At 39.3% G+C, this 21,974-nt stretch overlaps 1 protein-coding gene across 1 annotated transcript; it reads right to left on the bottom strand.

Moving 5' to 3' along the window:
• Positions 1-2,805: 2,805 nt before the first annotated feature.
• LOC139737470 (PAT complex subunit CCDC47-like) lies at positions 2,806-14,520 on the bottom strand. The gene is made up of 12 exons (XM_071648146.1): positions 14,164-14,520; positions 13,130-13,237; positions 12,342-12,516; positions 11,195-11,313; positions 10,232-10,297; positions 9,448-9,549; positions 8,741-8,848; positions 7,750-7,835; positions 6,997-7,055; positions 6,527-6,636; positions 5,740-5,907; positions 2,806-4,025 (listed from the first exon to the last, which is right to left on the bottom strand). The coding sequence occupies exons 1-12, from the start codon at positions 14,428-14,430 to the stop codon at positions 3,951-3,953; spliced, it is 1,443 nt and encodes a 480-aa protein (XP_071504247.1). The 5' UTR covers positions 14,431-14,520; the 3' UTR covers positions 2,806-3,950.
• Positions 14,521-21,974: the final 7,454 nt, after the last annotated feature.

Raw genomic sequence — 21,974 nt, 5'->3', positions numbered from 1 at the left:
TGCATTCTCTCAACCCACATGCTATGAAGGTGAACTTGTCCTTTAACTGACAGGAAAGTGGGTGCTAATCCTGTACAAAACAAATGGACAGCACTCGGTTCTCAAGCATATTACGCACATCAATCACCTGAGACGCGCCGTCTTTGACGTTGTTGTTTATCGAGTGTCTTTGATTGTTTTTAGACCATGTTGTGTTGCCAGATTTTTACCTCCGTGAAATATAATCCATATTAATATCTCTCTCTTCAATATAATCCCCTTAATCGAAAAAAAGCTAGGACTATATTTCAATCTTTTGAAGATAATAAAAATACCACTATCTTTGGAAATGAATGATGTTTCTGGGTGTACTGAGTTTGTACTTAGCTCTCTCTTGTATCGTCATGTAAGGTATGGGTAGCCATTTTGTTTTGGTTCCATTTTTACACGCACCTTCCTATCTTGTTACCTCTACAATGTGATCTTTGGTTTTAAAGTGCGTGCTCTAGTGTCTGGTAGACGAGGCGCGCAAATGCGCCACACAACTGAGGGTTTATTATGTAACAAAGGCTTTGACAGATTGGGAAATTGGGCAATTTTTCAGCTTGCATAAAATGATAATCTGTAGGCCTACGTATGAGTGGATGAAATCATTGATCTCTATGGAAGACCAAGATCATTGGTGGAAAGTACATGTAGCTGCTTGGCAGAGGTCTGCGCTCTCAAAGTGCTTTTCTATTTTTTTTACCTTTCCATATCTTTGGAGTTGTGAATTAGTCACGAGTAATGTGACTAATAGCACAGATTGGAGTTACCGTATAGGCTATTCATGAGGACATGATGGGCTATTTTTCATGGTGATTTTGGAGGATTATAGGCCTGTAATTATGTGTAACATGTTCATGTACAAACTTGCTGGAAACACTGGTTAAAAGATAAAGTAGACAATTTGATGATGTATCGTAATGTCTATGGCTGCTTCCAGTTAACAGTACACCTTGATACGTGGTGACTGACAATGCTTTAACGCGTTTTGGAGTAAACGCTTGTGAATGTAATATTGTGGTTCATATACATTGTATTGTCATGTACACTAGATGCCCCCTCCCCTCTTCTTCTTCTACCCTCTCAATCCATATCTTTTGATAGATTGCTGATTGACTCAAAGCATCCATGTGGAAATTATACAGTAACAAGCTTATCCTAGCTTCTCCATGGCAGACACATGTACCTTACTAGACAAAGAGGTTGATAGATTGCTGATTGACTCAAAGCATCCAGAGCACATCAATCAAGGAAATTTTCATTCACTGTAGCCTTGCCTTGACATAAATCTTGAAACTATGTGATAATACATTTTCCTCATCACATTGCCAGATCATAAAGAATGAAAATAAACAAACAATAAAATATGTGCTACAAGACAAATAAATCACTAACACAAAATTAAAATATATGTAATAACAGAGGTTTATTCCAACAGCTAAACTGATGAGTAGGAAATGCAATAATGACATCAGTTTATGCAATATTGTTTGTTTCATGCAGAATTTACCTGCCCCACCCAACAGCACAAATACATTGATTGCACCAGTGACAATTAAATCATGTACTGTAAATGGGAGCTCTGTATAATGCCTCAACAATGCAAGATTTTTCTGTTCAGTCCAAAACTACCTACTTTACACAAGAAAGCTCATAAATGATCTGTCAAGGCTCTTTCAGTTGCAAATATAAAACTTAGCATTTCATTTCTTTCTTCTTCATTTATCTATAGCAGAAGTACAAGTATGAAATGACCACTAAAGTATAACTGGGTTTTGCAGGCCAGCAGTTGTGTAAACTCTGCATATGATCTAGAACAGTGTGTAAACGTTTTAAGGAAAGACTGGCACAGCCATGAAAAAAATTTTTAAGAAATGAAACAATTCAATAACTGACTGACAAACTTACAACAAAACTGAAAGGAATGCTCATAGAACTACAAACATTAACTCGTACTGACATATACAATGTATTCCTTCACAATGAGAAGTCAAGAAGATAAGAACTGTCGTAGCTTGCCACTTAAAATTACATAATTCAATTACAATGAAAAAATATTACAGAAAGCAATATGACACATTTAATGTATATTTGAGCACCCTGATATAGGTATGCAATGTTGTTTCCTACCTGTAATGATATGATATAATTTCACAGCTATGTTTGTCGTCATTGACAAAATGATGTACATGCTATTAATGTCAATCATATGCTGCTTTTCAGACTCAATTACCAAGATATAGCTTTTTTTTCAATCAAAAGCCAGGACATGCAATGTCATTTGTATTAAACTCACACATTTTGAATATTGGAGATAGAAAACAAAAACAAAGAGGAAACAAAAACACCCTCTAGGCTCCACTCCCTGTCAATGACACACTGGCTGTCATCACTTATGAATAAATTTCAGTGCAAGCTGGATGAAAAATTCACAGCAGTGGACATAAGCATACATTTATGATTTTGTACAGGGACACTAAAGATATTTGGCAACTCAATTTTGACATAACTATGCCATGCAAACACTGACTTACCGCCAAAAGTAAACATGTATCTTGAAGGGAGTACAAAGGGCTAACTAAATTCAACAGAAAAGGAAATGGTATATAAATGCCTTGAAACATAATATTTTCACTCCATGATACATTAACATTGTATGTTACACATGTAGCATACAAGTTACTGTAGATTCTATTTTTGAATAATTAGGACAATAAATACCCAGGTACCTACAATCATTTCTGTGCAAAATTTGGACTTTGTGACTTACATGTTACAAGGGAAGCCTAATGAAACTTTGCCATGGTGGCATCAGCACCACATATATCTACACAAGGATTTCATGAAAATTCATATGATTTGGAATAAGTTAAGAGTGCAGGAAAGTTAACATAACTCTGAAAAAAAAATATAATAGCAACTCATCAATGAGGCCAAAGTTATATCGTTCTGTCTTTGCACAGTATCTGGAGAGTTTACTTGCAGTACAAGAAGACTATTAATGGGCTGAGATTGAAGCTCCAAACCCACCTCAATCAGCAAAGAAAACGTCAGTGGAGAAGAAAGAATTGTAGATGCAGAATAGAAAGCAAGATATAATGTAATTTCGCTGTTCAAGTATGAAATGTAAAAAAAAAAAAAAAATCTACTACTTACTACATGACAACGTAGACAAATTATTATTATTTTTTTTTCATTTTAAATTTCTGAAATATTGCAAACTGAGGTTGAACATGCTGATCAAGATGTGTTTTCCCTCTAAAAAGCTCAAAACAAGCTGGACCTTCATGATTACTTAGTTATTTTCTCATGCCCTTCTAGGTGGCTTTGTACAGCAAGCGTTGCCACCTGTAGAGTTGTACGCTTCCTCCACGTTTGTTGATTTCAAAAGCGTATGAGCAAGCATGCAAGAAGAACAACAGAAGGGTAATGCATAGTACAAGAGTGGTTATACTATGATTATTTTTATACGTAGAGTCACCCCGTATTTACAACTGGTAGTATTTGATATAACAAGATTCTATGCCTTTCAATATAGTAGTATGTAGGTGTACACCGTTAGTATCAGGCCTACACTGGTAAGGTACTGTACGTTGATAACATTTTTATACTGTGCTTTTATTTCCACTAACTTTTGAGATGCAATGTACAATTTCACATGATTAATCGGAGTCTTTTTCTCCATTGGCGACACAAATTTTTTTTTACACATACGTGTACTAGGTAGCAAAACAAAAAGTGATATGCAGGCAATTCACAAAATAAACTTAGTTTGCTTTATTGCAATACCAAAATATCAGCTTAATACAAAGTATGAATATTTTTAGTGGAAACTTAGAGGGGACATCACAGAAATCTACTCAAGGGTTGCTGATCACCCTACAAGGGCTGTTGAGGCCGGCTAAGGATGGAGCACCCTCGCACATCTATGTCCCGCGGACCTTGATCTGTTTCATGTTGGGGTTCATACGCTTGCGCATCTCCTTCTTGTACTGCTTGTCCTGGTGTGGTGTGTGGATGAGATAACAAGGAATCACACTGAGGTATATGAAGACAAACTTGATTTTTTTGTGTATTGCTACCTACATGATTGGCCACTGCAGTCAAAAACTGACACAATAAAAATGTAATGACTGCAGAGCCTCTAAATCCATAATTCTACTGGCCTTACATCCACTTTGTATATTTTAACTCGTCTTTTATTGGTTTGGTGTACAATTCTGACTATTTGTCCAAACAGCCCATAGCAGTATTTTCAATACAAAGAAAATATATTTTATATATCGTTATTGCAGAGGGCGTTTCAACTGTGGAGTTGATAGAGAACTGGGTTTTAACCTTGGCCCTTAATACTGTGGGGGATTTTAAATCTTGGCTTGTGGAAATGTTGAGTGTCCTGAACAGATGATTATCGTTGCTGGGGCAACAAGACCTTGTATCTACAAAATGTCAAATGTTCAGGAGAGCAAAAAAACATGGCAGCCAAAGTACTGTATCCAATAGGATCTAAGACATTCCTTTAACATGCAATGGTGGCTTCATTTTGGGGGTAAGACATCTAAGATTTACACAGGACATCACTTAACTGATTATTTGACCTTTAATCCCCCCCCCCAAAAAAGTCATTTTCACCAAAATTGCAGAAACAAGGTCTTGGCACCCCAGCGACAGATGCATTCACACACATTAGATAAACTAAGATAAACTGGCTTGTAATCACATGTCACATATTTGTCTGGTTCACATCATTTTACATTGTCATATATCCATTTAACATGAAAGACATTGTAATGGGCGCCTACTAAATACTGGCAGATTTGGTTTTCCCTTCTCTATCTAAAATACTACATGAATAATGTATCGTACGTAAAAGTATACAAAACTGATAATCACAATATCACAAACTTTTCCTTTAAGAGAATATGACCAATATAAGATCCTTACAAACAAGTAGGGATAAAGAGAACCAAACAATGCAGTGAAAAGTAATGTATATGTGATATACCATAGTTTTTTTTCGTGGTGTTTTGTAATATAAAATGTCTAAAGTCAACTTATTTTTTTTTTTGAAATACACAACTCACAAAAACGTGCCTCCCTTTACAAAAGTACATTTTGCAACACTTCAAGGTGGGAAATGGCTGACTTTTCTTTAAAAAAAAACACCTGATAATACTTCTTCCTCATTCAGCAAATGCCAATTCAACTACCCATGGAAATTGCCTTGCAAGTCCATATTTGCAGTTCACTTGGCATATACAGTACCTGGGGGACAATAAAATCAAAATGATACTGGGTATTATCTTCACAGGCAATCACTACACACCAGTATGTCACATAGTTAAAGAGATAGTAGAGTATTGGTTGAGGTGAGGATTGGGCTTTAAACTTTTTGTGAGATACCAAGAAACCACTTATGAAATAGTGCGGAGCATACCATTCTAAGAGGAATTCACAGTTTATTTGATGAAAATCAGTTTTGGAATGTCTGAGACATCCAAAAACAAAGAAAAAAAAAGCAATCGTAATAAAAAGTGGGTCCCACCTTTTATTTTCATCAAATAAACATTGCATTCCTCTTGAAATTACACGCACCTTCACATTTCTTAAGAGGTTTCTCATTATCTCACCCAAAAATGTTCAAAACCTGAAGTTAGCTCTTAACCAAAACTATACGATCCCTTTAATGTGGACAAGCTGCTTGTTCCTCCTTACCTCAAGGCGACGTGCCTTGTCCGGATCCTCCTCATTTAGCAGGCGGTCCTTCTCAGCACGGCGCTTGTCCTCACGGCGCTGCTGGGCCAGCTCCTGGCGTTGGGCATGGGCCAGTTTGACGAAGGACTCCGCCACCTTGGCGCGGCTTCTCTCCGCCTTCATCTTGCCCTGCAACAAAGTTTACATCACACGGTCTCTATCAGCAAAGCCCTCTATGTTATGTCTGAGATATACAGCCTTGATGGCATATCATTCTAGTTCAGTGGATTGGTAACTGCCTTGATATTACATTTCAGAGTACAACGATGGAAAAATTCCCCACCAAAGTTCTGTTAGTTACTCTCCACACATGACTTAATTTAGCCCCCTACTTGGTGGGTAAATGATATGGTTGCATTCCCAAAGGGTATCCTCTTTATTGTTGTGACCACTCTTCTTGGAGGATCTGTTACCATTATCACACCAGCATTGCCAAGAACTCACTCTACCCCATGGTAAGGGGGACCACTAAGAGTATGATACAGCAACGCTGCACACTGGCACTGTTCTGACGGTCCCTGACCAGTGAAACACGGAAAAGCTGGGTACCTGCTGGTCCAACTGACAGGTCTGACCAGGAGAAAAATGGGTGAGTGCACAGCCCTGGATACAGTGTACATTGACCAGAAGGGAATGCCCCTCGTAGGCAATGAATCAATAACCTCTTGAAATAGAGTCCATAGTACTCTACACTCCCCAGCAATTCTCATGTAAGGTGTGGTCAAGACTTTTGACCTTTGATCCTTACCTCCTTGGAGAGGCGGTAGCGCTTGATCTTGTCCACAAGGTAGATGACCATCTTCATCATGGGAAGCATGTCTTCGATGTCACTCTTGGAGCAACGCCCATTTCCAGGGACTGGTGGTAGAGATCAAATAGGAGTCACATAACAACTTATAACAACAACATTTCTGGTGCAACATACATTTATCTATATAGTACTACACTGCTAGTATGCATTTCCCTCCCCATTAGTTCCCTCCAATGGGGGAAAAATCACAACTTTAAATAATGCTACAAAAATACAAAGAGCGAGCTTGATGTAATTTACCCTATTAAAACAAATCACAACACACATTTTTCAATTTCTTTCCATTGTTTGCAACAAGTTTTCCCTTGCAAAGAAGAAAAAAGCAGAAAAGATAAGGCAAAAATATTTGAAAAACAGTCCAAATGGATCTTGAGGACAATATGCCATCTGTATCTTTCTATACTCACCTTTGAAATTACAAATAAGCACCTTTTGAGTTTCAGGCATTTTGGTAGGCTGTTCCTCTCTGGAAATGAAGAAATGTGAAGAGGAAAAAAAAAAGAGGACAATCACAAACTTATTTTTGTCTTTGCTCGATTTTAACAAATGATTTATAAATCATCTTTTCCATCACTTTCTCTTCTTATTATGCTGGCAAATAAGCCTTATAACCATCTTTATACAAAAATGTAGAAAAAAAAAATTGGAGGAAAAGGGCTGCATTTAAATGGAGAAATTACCCAGAATGGTATCCTACTTGCATTGCATACAAAATAAGTCTTGACCAGGAGTGGATTGGGTTTTTTTTTAACAGTTGTTCAATGTTTCTTTTTGTACAAAAAAAAAAAAATGAAATAAAATGAGAAAACACAAAGAAGCAATTAAAAAAAAAATATATATATATATATAAATAATCATATATATATATATATATATATATATATATATGAATATGACCCCTTGTGCCATGTCTAATGAGCAAGTCCTAGGTGTATGTGCCGCAAAATTATGAAGAAAATGTCTCTTGTACACAAATAAAACACAAAGCGTCATGACAAATACAGAGTGTGAAGATGAGACTGAAGTTCTACAAGTACTACAGTGAAAATTGATAAAATGAGGTCAGATACAGCAAGATAAGCAAGGAAATTTCAGTGGTCCAAATCAGCCTCTAATAATTAAGTTCCCCAGTGCATGACTATGTCCAGATCATTACTTACTCAGCTGAAGGCTTTGGGCCAGAGAATTGGTCCGAGATATGCATATAATCAAACATTTCAGGGTGGCTGTTTAGGCAGTTCAGAACCTGTTGGAAAACAAATCAAGATGAAAATGAAGATAAGAACTAGTTTCAGGCATACAAACCAAGTTTATTCATTATACAACTGCATGCTTAACTCTAACTTACCTGGGGGGGGGCATAATGGCCCCTCCCCTCGACAAATTCCGCGACTATTCCGGCGCGTAAAATTTTTTGACCGCGCCGCTCGCTGACTTTTTACTTTCAAGTCTCGCGCAACTTTTGAGACCAAATTTGTCACGCCTGGGCATACCGTTCCGAATCCACGCCCCTTCAAAAAATTTTCATCAACCCCAAAATTGCTCAAAAACATGATTTTGTGTACAAAGTCAATACAAATTGTGTTTTTTCAATTAATTCATATAAAGATTCATATTTTTAATTTTAATGGCTGAAATCAATTTATTTTAGTATAATTATGCTTCAAAAAATGTGTATGACTAATTCTGCTGAAAAAGACAACAAAAACAAAAGTTCGAAAAAACAGGGAAATACATAAAAAATTGATCAAACAATAAAAAACATAAGAAATTAATTTTGATACTGAATTTTTTCTTACGCACAAATGTTTGGAATGTCACTAGGAATATTTACACCAAAAATCAGCGTTCCATAAGCTTATATCAGCCAATTACAGACAAAAATGAGGTTTTTGCATATATTTGCATAATTAATTGATTTAAAATAGAAAATGCAAATTTTTTGAAAATTGATCTTAACAGTCTTGTATATTCCATCCGGCTTTATGTTCACGCAAAAATTTTGCGGCGATTAATAAACATGTCGGAGAAGAAACTCGCATCTGAACCTTCACCCCTCTGAATAGTATATTTCTTTCATTTAAAAATGTTTTAGCTTATTAGAAAAACACAAACCTTTAGACAAAAAGAAATACAGAGATATTCACTGACCTTAGTGTCCAAGACTCCGTTGACCACCTCCCCTAATTCAGCTAGTACTACGGTGGATGGCGGTAACCCGTACTTTTCTCCTCCTCTCTTATCACCACAATACTGACTCTGCGATGAAAACATCAAGAAAACAAAGTATGAATTAGAGAAACAAGCTAGGAATCAGACACAAGTAAATCTAGCATAAATGCTGACTCAAAAAAGGAGATAATGCAGATGATGGCTCAAGAATGCTTTCCTGAAGGACAATAATGTCATTCATATCTACATGTACTATCCTCACTTATCACATTTTTAAGAACACCAGATGCCTTGTGTAATAACTTGCTCAGCATCAATGTTCCACTGTTTTAGATGTGTATATTTATGTTCATGACGGACATTTACATAGGTGTCTTTGCAAACAATTTGTGATTTGAAAATACACAAAGTACAATCACTAAAATTTTTTTACATCTAACCTAATAGAAAGGTATTAACAGAAAAGAGTAATATGACAAGTGGTTGTACAGAAGAGGAATATTCCTCTCCTGGCTGCACAAGGTTGTAACTCCACATTGTTATAACTTTTGAAACAGAGTTGCATATATTTTTGCTTGTGACTCGTGTACAGATACACATAGTACAATTGTAGGATGTCTTTTCCTGCTTCAAAAAACTAAGTGTAAGGCCGTAATGCTTTTCATCCACACTTCCAGTATCCTCACCAGATCTTGCATGTCCTTCTGCATGCGGTTAGCCACCTTCTTGCTTCCAAGGAAGAGAATGAAGCTGTCCATGGCATCGATGTCAAGAGTTACTGTCACTTTCTGGAACATAAATAGAGTGTGTCATAGAAAGAGTGATAGAAAGATACATAAAAACAGATATTTCTGATAAGATAGGCTAATGGGTATGGATGGATAGATGGACAGATGTATCATCAGCAGATAGGTAGTTAAGTTGGATGAAAGAGATAGGTGGAGAAATAGACAGATAGAAACATAGATACACATAAGCAGATAAATATTAGTGAGATAAGATAGGTCAGACATATAGATAATGGGTATGGCTGGATGGAAAGATGCATCAACAGCATATATGTCGTAAGATTGGAAGAGAGATAGATGGATAGAGAGATATATATAAAGTTCAAGAAGAATATGATCCATGCAGGCAGATAGTTATGCATTTTGCAAAATTATCCCACAGATCATATCAACACTACTAGGAATCCCCTCTTAAAGACACAATTAAAAAAAAAAAGAGATATCAATATGTCCCACAATGAGATGTCTAATGTGTTCAGTGTTCAATGATATGATGGTACAGTGGAATAAAAGCTAACAATGCTCAACAACAACATAAAGAGAAAGAGAGAAAATATGACCAGAGGAAAGAAAAAGAAACAGAGCTATTGATTACCTCTTCTGTTGCCTATGCTTCTTATGGTAACGATAACATATAAAAGTCATTAGCAATACATTTTCCAACATTAAGATAAGACCTTACTATTTCATCCGATGCCGGGTGCAGAGTACGAGACACAACACTCAGAAGGTCTTGTCGTTTCAGAAACTGTAAGCAGAATGAAGATATAAATATGGCAATATAATTCAACACTGTCTGGAGTACATCAGTGTCACAAGTTCTAAATGAAAGCACATGTAGTCAAACATTTCCTGCATTTTTAGGGGAAAAACAAGCTTCATTAATAATGCAACACACCATTTTGAAAGAAAACTAAATGCTATTGAAAGTTAATGCCACTACCTATCTTCACTGCCAATTCTCGCTATCGCCAATGACGTAAAAAACTCCTGCGCACGCGAAAGAGCTCTGTCACAGGTGCACTGTGGGATTCCTCGGTTCATTGTTCGCTTCCGGTTGTCTAACGCGAGTCGCAGTTCCCATACGATTCAATGGAGTTCTTAGTCTGCTTTTCCATTGTTAGCCCTTTTTTTCTTGGCTATAATTCAGCTCAAAAGAGTTGAAAGTGTCTAAGCTTTACTGATTTGCAGTCACTAGAGTCATGGTTCACTACTGCAAGGCTTCAATGTGCTGGTCACATGATGCAAAGCGAAGAAATCTTCAACAAAAAATACCTCTTTATAAAGACAGAGCGTGTTGTAAGTGCATGTGCAGCCAAAACCGGGGTTAGTTTGCCACCCGAGCTATCCCACAATGCATCTAAAACGCTGCTCTGCCCACGGAACCTACGTATTGCCGATACCCTCAATTGGCAATGAAGATAGGTCATGTATTCCACACCTCCCCCAACGTTAAAAGTCACAACCACTTGGGTATATACTGTCTACCCTAGGAATGATCTGTAGGTTACACATTCTTTTTTTATTACGCACTAAACATTATCATATCAGCTATTGTCCTGGGAGTAGCATTAATTGTTAGCATGTAATTGGTCCTGACATGACCTTTGCCCCCACTGAGCTGGCATCTGGGGCCGGAGCTTACCTTCAGTTCTACCAGCATGCCTTCACAGAAGACACGGCCAGAGCACCAGAGACAGTATCTGTTCTCGCTCTGCTTCAGGAGATTGACCGTGGTTGGCATCTCCTTCTGACCATCATCTCCTGGATGGTCAAGGTTGAGGAGAGAGGAGGAAGAGGAGATGGAGGAGATAAAAGAGGAAGTGAGCTCAAATTTATGTAACTTTATTACAATTATACTCAAAACACATTTCTATATTTTCTTTTTGAGTGTATAATACCATGTAGGCTGATTATACTCTTCAAGTTTACTGCTTCGCTTTTTTCCCCTTCAGTTTTTATTAATTTTACACTTGAATTGAATTTTAGTAAGACACTTTAATATGAGGAAAATACTTAAATTGGTTGAACCTGACTTACAACCTTGACGACAAGAACTCATATTGAGAAGTACCAAAGAAACAACAGAATGTGGGCAAAATGCAAAAATTCCTATGGTGTGCACACCTTCAAATCCCAGACTGGCAATACCAAACACATTAAGAGCACCATAACAAGCATAATAAGCGTTTGCAACAGATCACATAAGCATGATAGGGAAGGCACAACTATATTAGTCATGGGTCTGAACGAAGTATTTTGTGTTAATGAACAAAAAGTGACTTGATTATGAGATTGTGGGAAAAAAGTTCACAATAGTTTTGCTGCAAATGGCTCCAAAACATGACTGGGCTTGACAGCCGAACTACAGATTTGCAAGTGTAAGTCCACGGCTGCGTTGTCTTCAAAATCTTTTCATCTACACTATGGAATATATTATGGACTCCAAATCAAACTGAGTGGATGAATAGTAGTAAGATACAAAATCTTGAGTATCTGGTGAAGACCATGTTTGTCTCAGAATAAGTACACAGAAAAACACACCTGGGACCGCTACGACTACTTACCCTATTATGTACATGCTACAGCAAAATTTGTTATAGAGATGTTTTTGATAGGTTTTTCTGATCTTGCATTTTATTTGCAGCGTGTTGTTTTTGTTAACAGATATTCCATTTTCTTTTGCAGTGATGTCATAAAACTACGTTAAAGTCTTCGTTATCCCTTTCAAGAAATTAAAAAGTAATACCAACAACAGTGAGTTTGACAGAAGACTCAGTATGCATACTCACCCACAAGGGAAAAGTTTGTCTCCAAGAGTTCCTTGTGGCAGTTGAGCCACGCTGTGGCCAGGCGTTGGTTCTTCGCCTTGCCATTCATGTAGTTGAGAAGGTAGGCTGCCACACCAGCCAACATCAGCAGCTCAAGGTAGTAGCTGTCCCAGCTGTTGCGCAGATGCAGTGGTACCTAGGGTACATCAAGGAGAAGCAAAATGACATTTTCCACACATTACACCCATGGTACATAATAAAGAAGTATCTGCATTACTTACTTATAGCAGTAGCAGTAGGGAAAAAGTGAGATGCCACAAGATGCACTTTGTGGGCAACACATTTCAAAAAGTTTCTTGAGCGACCGCAACTGTTTACTGTTATGACCTACTTATGATATGATTGGGTACAGTTAATGATGTGTCAAAGAAATATTTTATGTTTCTTTGACACATCATGTCTATTCTATCCAACAGAATTTATAGCATATCATTTTGGAGGAAGGCAAATATTTTATTGCATTAATCTATGTTTGTGATAGCTGTCTGTCACATGTTTGCTTGCATCTTTTTTTTTTCAATATACCCCACTGATTCTGAGTATTCAGAGCTTGGTGAGTAAATGTGAATGGGCAAATTCCCACTTTTGACCACATATACCTCGATGTTTGCCTCTTATTCAGAAGAAGGAACATCATGTTTCATGGATTTTGAGGTTATTTTTTTTTTCTCTCTCTCTCTTCTGCTTTTGCAGCCTTTGAAACAAGAGTGTATTCAACTAAAAGCAATGTTGAGAACATTTATACATACCTTGGTGATTTCCAGATCTGGAGATTCCTTGCCCTTTCCTTTGGCTGGACGCTCTTCAAAGTTTTCAAACTCCTCTGTGTCCTGGAAGTGGTCAAATTCATCTTCATCCTGCAGAGACGGAGGGACCATGGTTACACCAGGACTACAGTTACATCAATGCAATTACCTTTTACGCACAACTTACAAGCTGGTCTGGTAATTATTTTCGTCACTATTGCAATCAACCATGCATGCTACAATTATTATGAGACATTTGAACTCATGTAAAGCACAGATTATCATGTACAATGACATCAGATGTCGCATTTGTACTCCGAATGCACACTTTGGTAACTGCCTTTTATCCCATCAAAGTTACTGACTCCTAAATGTATGATGTATACAAACCTTCCTTTTTCCACAGTGCTGCAAACATGTGTTTCATCAGAGCACAAGAGCACAAGAGAAGTGAAAACATTTTCAGCTGTACAAGTATGACTGACAAGACAATCATACCTGCAAGGTTTCTCAGAGATTCACACATGAACCTACAGTGTATTTCCACTGAATATACTAGAGCCCATTGTACCATGAACTCTAAAGAGATACGGTATGTTTACGTGAACTCAGTACTCATTAACAAAAACCTGAGACTGATACAAGTCAGTTACAGCTACCTAAAATGTGACACTTATTAAGACTGCACTGAGAAATGAACTTTGATAGATGATGTATTAGACTGCAGAAATAAAATCTCTTCTTTTTTGTTCTATATTTTAATAACTTTGGCATTAGTTTAACCATCTATTATTTTTCTTCTCTCTGTAGAACATTTGCAGACCGGTCTGTAAAATAGCGCTCAGCTTGGTAAGATCAATTCTGCATATTTTTAATCTGCCATGGAAAAGTACAAAATAGTATTACTATGACATACACTGAACATTTAGAAAAGACAAAAGTGTGTGTGATTTTATTTTGCACTAGCTTTAAGTTGTGCAAAATGCATGACAATTTCCTCGCTGCAAAAGTTTACACTTTTACAATATGATGCCTACCTCCATCATCTCATCTCCATCTTCCAAGAACTCATCTCTGTCCATGGCGTCTCCATCTTCTCTGGCCATATCGTCAAACTCTCCATCCTCCTCCTCCTCTTCCGTCTCCACGGCCATGAACTCTTCCTCCTCATCATCATCCAGGTCTTCAAACTCTGCAAACTCGTTGTCCTCGATCTCGGCCTTGTGGGGCGAGCCCCTGGCGGCAACGGTCAGGGAGACCAGTCCCATGACAATGACCATGATGAAGAGCTGCCTTGGATGCATCTTGGCTGGAGGTTGAAGGAGTCCACACTTGACTAAACAAGTCTTGTGTATCAAATGACAGAGTAAAACATTAAAGAATCACTGGTAATATAGGCAATAGGCTCTAGTGGTGTTAAGAGGCACATTGCATTTGGGAGAATAGGCCCTAGACGTATGTGCTAGTTTGTCCTTTGGCTTTGCTACCTCTAAAATCATCTTGCAGTTCTGAAATAGATGCCCTAGAATTCCAGGTGTAGATTGTTCTGACACAAAACAGATCATGTTCTAGATCTCAGTGGCGGATCCAGAGGGAGGCGCCCCCTCTTTATTTGTTGTTAAAAGAAAAGAAATAAAAAGAAAACAAATGAGATGAAACCCGGAAGTACATGTAGTACCAGAAATATTGTTTGCGCTCCCCCCCCCCCCCCCCCCCCCCATGGAATTCCTGGATCCGCCCCTGGATCTGGTGTACATGTAAATGGTCCCTTTCTGTTTCTGTTCCGTCGGTATACTCAGAATTAAAGGGACACAGTCCTCACGAAATTAAAAAAAATATGTTGTTGTTGGTACCTCCAATGAACTACTTTCACCAAAAACAAACTTTAAAATCACCAAATAAGCTTGTACATTTTGGTTGAAAAAGTGTGACTCTGCATGGTGAATATGCTAATGAGCAAGTCTTGGCGGAGAGTCATACGTCGTCGATGCACAACTCTTCCCAGCCGTGTTCTGCTCGTTATCCGTACGCTCCCTAGTTTACCCGGATGCATGAAGACGTCGGTGGCTACTCCGACTCGTATTTGACATTGTTTCTACGTTGTGTGTGTGTGTGTGTATGTATTGTGTATTATATTCGCACGTGTGGACGGTACAACTAGATGATAGATCTACGGTAGATACGCGTACGCACCCCGTACGCGGTTTGCCCTTCGCACTTTTCCAGTCTCAAGCGCAGCTGCAGCCCTACCTGTCGCCGCTCATGCATGTTCTATAGTACGTACAGAGTGTACATATTTGTAGGTAGAAACGATTCTACACAGGCCTGCTAGTACACTACAGGGGCGACCGCATTCAGCGTCGTCTGGTCAGGCTATCTTACATCAGTACAGTAGTTTTGCTCGAATCGTGCAGAAAATTTCCCAGGAAAATCTTTTTTTTCCGTCCCAGACCAACAAAAGTATCGTGAAAGGTGAGCTGTATGGCTGGGAAATATCGGTACAACGATGCCGAACATAAGAAACTTAGGGCCTACAAAATCTAGAAATCGTGTTGTGACCTACCTGTGCGTGGACAATTTGTGAAGCGATGTTTTTACGTGGACCGGCAGGCTGTGGCCCTCGGTTATAAACCGAAAAAACTCCTGAAACCAGATGCAATCCTGACCATTTGCTCACATGAGTTATAAAACAGAAACACCTCGAGCATCGTCTTCGAAGAGAACCGAGGGAAAAAAGCGTAGAGAGGTAAGGAAAGTGGCTAGCTATGTTTAATTTACCGTGGGCCTGCAGCCGGGGTTGGACTGCAGTACAGTGCCACTGAGCTAGCTGCTGCCAGTGCCGACTGGACATGCACGGCAAAGTGGAGCGAAATCATATCCCTACGACCCCCTGTGTTTACCCTTCCCGGCTCACGTCATATTTTTTTTTTTTCGAGGAAAGGCGATTATCTGACTACTTACAGAAACATTGAGATACAAACAATATTTTCTTTGAAGAATTCGACTCTCTCATGCACAGGTTATCTCCGGTTTGAATGCCAAAATCGACTGGACGGAGTCGAGTGTATGTACTGTGTATGTATACACTGGTATATATGGTAAGGATTTGCGCGCGAGAGTGGTTTCTACGCTAAGAAGTATGCAACACGGACGGAAGCTAGAAAACGACCGTGCCTATTTGATGTCAAGTTCATGGTATATTTGGTTTAGAAATACATATAAATTTATGTTTACAATATTAATTTTTCGTAAATTATATATATCTAAGCTTGACAAATTTTGTTTCAAATTATAAAACCACAAACTTTCACATTATATGATAAAATTGCAACTAATCATTTGAACACCTAAATTGGTTTTTAGAGGCACGGCTGTCAACTTGGTGAGTAGGGCATGCACTACGTAGCATCTTTTTGCCGGCTCTTTCACGATCGCTTGCAGGAATTATTTTTCAAAAATCGCGTACGGAGACAATTTTTGATGTCCAAGCGTATAAATTGGTGAAAGTTTATGTTTTTTACTCTTCTTAATTATCAGTACAGTGAAAATCTCAGGACTGCTTCCCTTTAACTGCACTCCACCAATGTTGTAATTAGTATGGTCGTGCATGTGCAGGGCAGGAGTGTTTCACATTTGAAGTCTCTGTTTGAAGACTGTTTGTGTATTGCATTGGATGTAACCACACCAGCAACCCAAACATGTACTGCTACCATGTTGTGGAATATTAGTCACAGTGCCCCTCGCAGAGGTTTAATATTAGAAGTGTAACTGTAGTGTAAGTAGACGTGACTTCCGCGTCAAGTAGAGTCTAGTTTCTACTAGATTCCAGTCCACTGGCACTGCGTAAAGTAAACTGTGTAAGTGTGTCACTGCGCTGATTTGAGTCTTCGAACAAGACCTTAGAAGTCAAATTTCAATTTTGTGCAGGTATTATGACTACCGACCGTAGTTATGCCTGGGTAAACTTGGCCTAGCGGGTAAACTCGGCCCCCAGCGCGAGCATGCATTTACAACAAAGACGCTTAACTGATAAGACAGGAAAGTGCGCGCTAATCCTGTACAAAACAAATGGACAGCGCGCGGTCCTCATGCGTATTATGCACTTGTCAATGTAATGACGCACCCCACTACCCCCGGACATGGGTGCATCATGGTCATTTTTTGACTGACCACACAGGGTTTTTGACGGACACCACAGTCACTTTTTTGACGGACAAAACGCTGCAAGTGACAAACACCACAGTCACTTTTTTGACGGACAACACATTGAAAGTGACGCACACCTCGGTCACTTTTTTGACGAACATCCCCGGTACATTTGACGCACCCCCGTAAATACTGAAACGATTTTTGCATACGTTTTATTCACGCAATTTCATTTTCTTTTGGTTCGTAAACATAATTTGTAAAAGTTTCGGCAAGTTTCCCTTACCATGGCCCTGTAAGCACCGTACCATCATTCACCGTACATCACGCTGCTGCCCTGTGCATGCAATCCATACATGACAATCACATGTGTGCAGATGCGCTGTGTGTGCGCAGCCATTGCTAGTGCAGTGGATGCATACTGCTGCAGCGCAGGTACACACCACGCCACAGCATTCCCGCGAGTAACTACATACAGCCTAGTCGCTGTACGTAGAGATTCGCACACGTTGCGCGTCTGGTCGGGCTATCCCGCGAGCAGAAAATGGCATGCTGCAGGCAGTTTCTTCTGCTGCCGCTTCTTTTACTGTCAAGAATTCGCCTTTGTCACCACAGATTTCATGGGTTTGTTAGAGGGAAAATGTAAGGAGAAAGGGTGGCTTTTAAATTATGTGCTTGCCAGATTCTGGCAAGCATTTTTCCCTCTATTCCAAAACACTTCCCGAATTTGATTTTCACTTGCCGCGGGACACCGCTCACTGTAATTTCACTCGCGGTACGTGTATCCGGTACTGGTAGCGTGCAAAAATGCGTGCAGTTTTCCATAGCCAAGTGACGTACCAGGACGCACCCCTCGGTCAAAAATTTGACCGACAATGATGGGATTTTGACGCACCCCTCGGTCAAAAATTTGACGGACAAAGCTGGCAAAATGACGAACACCTGGGTCACAAATTTGACGGACCAAACGAGGAAATGACGCACCCATGTCCGGGGGTAGTGGGGTGAGTCATTACATTGACAAGTGCATTACGCACATCACCTGAGACCACTCAGTTAATTTGAAGACAGCGCGTCTCAGGTGATGTGCGTCTTTGCCTGAGACACGCTGTCTGTGAAGAAGATGTTGTTTATCAAGCGTCTTTGATTGTGAGATCATGTTGTTGCCAAATTTTTACCTCCACGAAATAATCCTTATTACTTTCAACTCTCGTTCTTCAAAATAATCCCCTTAATCGACAAAAAGCTACGACTATAATTTCTAAATCTTTTTAAGATAATAAAAATAACACTACCTTTGGAAATGAATGTCTCTAGGTGTACTGAGTTTGTACTTTATACACATTGTAGCTCTCTTTTGTATCGTCATGTAATGTAGCCTGTAGGGTAGCCACTTTGTGTCCATTATTATCGTGCTCCTTCGTATCTTGTTATCTCTACTTTACTATCTTTGATTTACAACTAGACCTAGTTATAATGCGCGCGCTGGGGGCCAAGTTTACCCCCTATGCCGAATTTACCCATATTACGGTAGTTACTGTACTAGTAGGGCGTCGGTAGCGCGATGCGCTTTTTCATCCCCTTCGAAATTCACGCAAAAGTCGCGAGTTCACAAGTCATCTTTGACCTAGATTTTCTAGGTCTATATGCATCTACAGAACATAAAACTACTTCAAAACATTTTTTACAATAAGAGAAATCTATCATATTATCTTCGATACTAAATGATATCACGAAAGTCACATTTTGAATGCAAAAGCGCTAGCATTTTCAAATAAACTTACGACTACCAGATGCGTTCAGTGCGTGTTGGGCAATGGGCAAACGTAGGGCGCGCGTTCGGTCAAAAAGTGGACCCACAATTTTGGCTTAAAATCACCTTTCAGGCATTTTCGCGGGTTTATCCCGGGAACAAATCTCCATAAATTTGGTATCATATGAAAGCTTGTGGTGGTCTCATTCTTCTCGTCCTACGCCGAGTTTAGATATCAAGACGTATTGGTACCTAAATTCAGATTTAAGCCTAAACATCGCTACAACTCGGCTGTTCCGTCCGACTGTGAAACTGGCCATACCGGCGTAGGAGGATTCAATGGTGCTGAATCCAAAAATAGCATTGGTTTTTCGCTTATTCCCCAGGATAAACCCGCGAAATAGCGATTAAGATACCCTTGTCAGCATAGTAACAGCATCAGCGAACTAAGCGAGGCGGGGCCTACAAGTCTAGACACGTAGTTACACGCCATGACTCGTGGTTACGGCGCGCACTTACGCGAAGCTCCATACAGTCGAGTCGGTTTTGCATGCATAGGTACGATGTTCAGCCTCCGCAGAGCTGCTATAGCGCACCGCCGGTACGTAATGTGAGTACCGGTACATGTGCGCGTCTTCATGTACACTGTACTACATATCGCACATGCACCACTACTGTGTGCGCTTTTACTCCGCCGCGCTGTTATACCTACGTTACTTGTGATACGTTTGTATGTATGATGGGTCATCGGTCTCGTAAACCCGTGTGTACAAATCGCGTGCGAGTGCAAGTACATGTGCGTGCCGCGGGATCGAAGCGGGCCTCGCACAGCTGGCTGGGTCGGTGTGTGCTAGCTGACAAGGATGCGCGCTTAGCCTTAGAAACACGCGCGCTTTGAATGTGATAAACGCAGTGAATAGCACCGCCCACTGGAGTGCGCTTGACAGTGAATTTCATTACGCTCGCGACCCACTTTTTCGCCAAGGTTTTGACAGCGTGAGGATGAAAAATACCCTGTTTTTATTTGCTCATAACTTCACCATTATTCATGATTATGGTGAGAAATTTTGCACATGTATTATGTTAACTATGGACATTATGGATATGTATGTTTTAGTGTGAAATGACTTGTATTTCTCCACTTGCAAAAATCTACCAGACACCCTAGTACTAGTCTACCTGTAGTCTGACTGTAGCTGTACCGACACTCACGACAGTAAATTACAGACAGTTATCAAGACAAAAAGATCAAGAAGCCACTGCACTGAACAAGAGGCAGATTTAACTCCGGGGCGCTCTTACTCTTCCTACACAGGATTATATCTACTGTATTGTACGGCCTTTAAGCCTATTATTAACATAACGTTAGCTTAGGCCTAATACGGTACTGTGCTGTAAATTACTGTGGCCCGTGTAATGCCGTATGCGTGTGGGAGTTTCGCGTTCGGGCTGGTGTCTCACGCTCACCTCCCTTTGCTGTACAAATACTGGATAAATACTGTACAGTGCAGTGCCAGTGTACGGTACGAGTCGCGCGACTACGACGGTAGGGCCTACGTATAGAGCACCCTGCTTTCGGCATTATATCTCTCACAACAACGTTTGGGGGTCATATTTGATGTCTAAGCGTCGAAAAACACATTTATCACAATTAGTATGCAATTATAACACAAAGAGAGAGAGAGAGAAATACATGATGAAGTGTGTACTTACACCTGCTCGGCCGAGTCGCTTTCATATGAGCGATATCCTGACGTTCGCGTTAGCGTTAGATACAAATGTAGAATACGCGTGGCGTACACGCACTCGCTGATCGCGATCACACATGCTACCTAAAGCTGAACCTAGCGCTTGTAATAATGCTGTAGGTAATCTATCAATAAGTCTTTTTGTAGGGCAACAAACATAATATTAAGAGTTTAAAGTAAAGATTTATCAATTGACTAATTCAAGTGATGTTTACAGTGTTCTAAGAAATAGATTTGATAAATGGTTTCTAAAAAATCAAAATCGATTACTGGTGAGAGATTAGAGAGATTTTATTGACTCTTCCGACCCCCGTACGGGGTATAGAGTACACATAAATACAAGATATGGTCATTACAATAACAAAGAATACATATTTGTGATATATTACAATAATGTAGATAGAATAGTCTATACCTACTAAACATATATACAGTGATATACAAATTGGCAAGCAAGGTTAACTAATCGTATGAACCATACGACCAAACAATCGTAACACTGGATGCTTAATTACTACGAGTTACAATATTTTCTTTCTTGACTAAAGTACACTCAACTTGTTCAGGCTTCTGCAAATTTGCAAAATATGACATGATCAGCCTCACAAATAATGCTAATCTTTTAAGCTGTCCTAAATGCGAACATGAAAATAATCTGGACATGTTTACTGAGCAAGGACGTTCAACTAAATAATGATTGCTTAAATATAACTGTCTTTCCTTTTCAAAGAAGGGGCATACGAAAACATAGTGAAATTCATCACCTGTTTCATGTCTATCACAACAAGGGCATTGAACATCCCTTTCATCAAATGACTGTACAAATCTTCTATTATTAACTGGCAACTGATTTTACCTACATCTAAAACTGCTCAATGAAATTCTATCCCTCTTACTCAACTGGACTAAATACCTTTCAAAGAGACTATTCGTCTTAAAAATCCTATAATTTAAACATACTCTATTAATTTGACCAAACATTTGCCAACAAATCCTGTTTAGACATATCTTCAAGGTGCTCAATATCCAGCTATTACTAAATCCTTCCCCTTTTCTTAGCCATACAACACCAAGACCAGCATGGTTTAAAATTTCCTCAATATGAAATATTCACTTATAAAAGTAAAAAGAGCGTAAATGTGAGACACATGCAAAGTTCAAGCAGGGAGGTGGGCTTCCACCTCCCTGGTTCAAGGTGCTA

The sequence above is a fragment of the Diadema antillarum genome, unplaced genomic scaffold (genome assembly GCF_040938485.1).
Source record: "Diadema antillarum isolate AM-2024a unplaced genomic scaffold, OU_Dant_1.0 seq00000693_RagTag, whole genome shotgun sequence".
In the NCBI taxonomy this organism is placed as follows: domain Eukaryota; kingdom Metazoa; phylum Echinodermata; class Echinoidea; order Diadematoida; family Diadematidae; genus Diadema; species Diadema antillarum.
Note: the sequence above shows the minus strand (reverse complement) of the source record. Positions and strands in the feature narration are given on the sequence as shown.

Coding starts and splice junctions, on each gene's coding strand:
- LOC139737470 (XM_071648146.1), bottom strand. CDS start 14,430: ATGCATCCAAGGCAGCTCTTCATCATGGTCATTGTCATGGGACTGGTC. Junction 11,314..12,341: donor GACAAACTTTTCCCTTGTGG/GTGAGTATGCAT, acceptor TTGACCATCCAG/GAGATGATGGTCAGAAGGAG. Junction 7,836..8,740: donor ACGGAGTCTTGGACACTAAG/GTCAGTGAATAT, acceptor GTTTTCCAACAG/GTTCTGAACTGCCTAAACAG.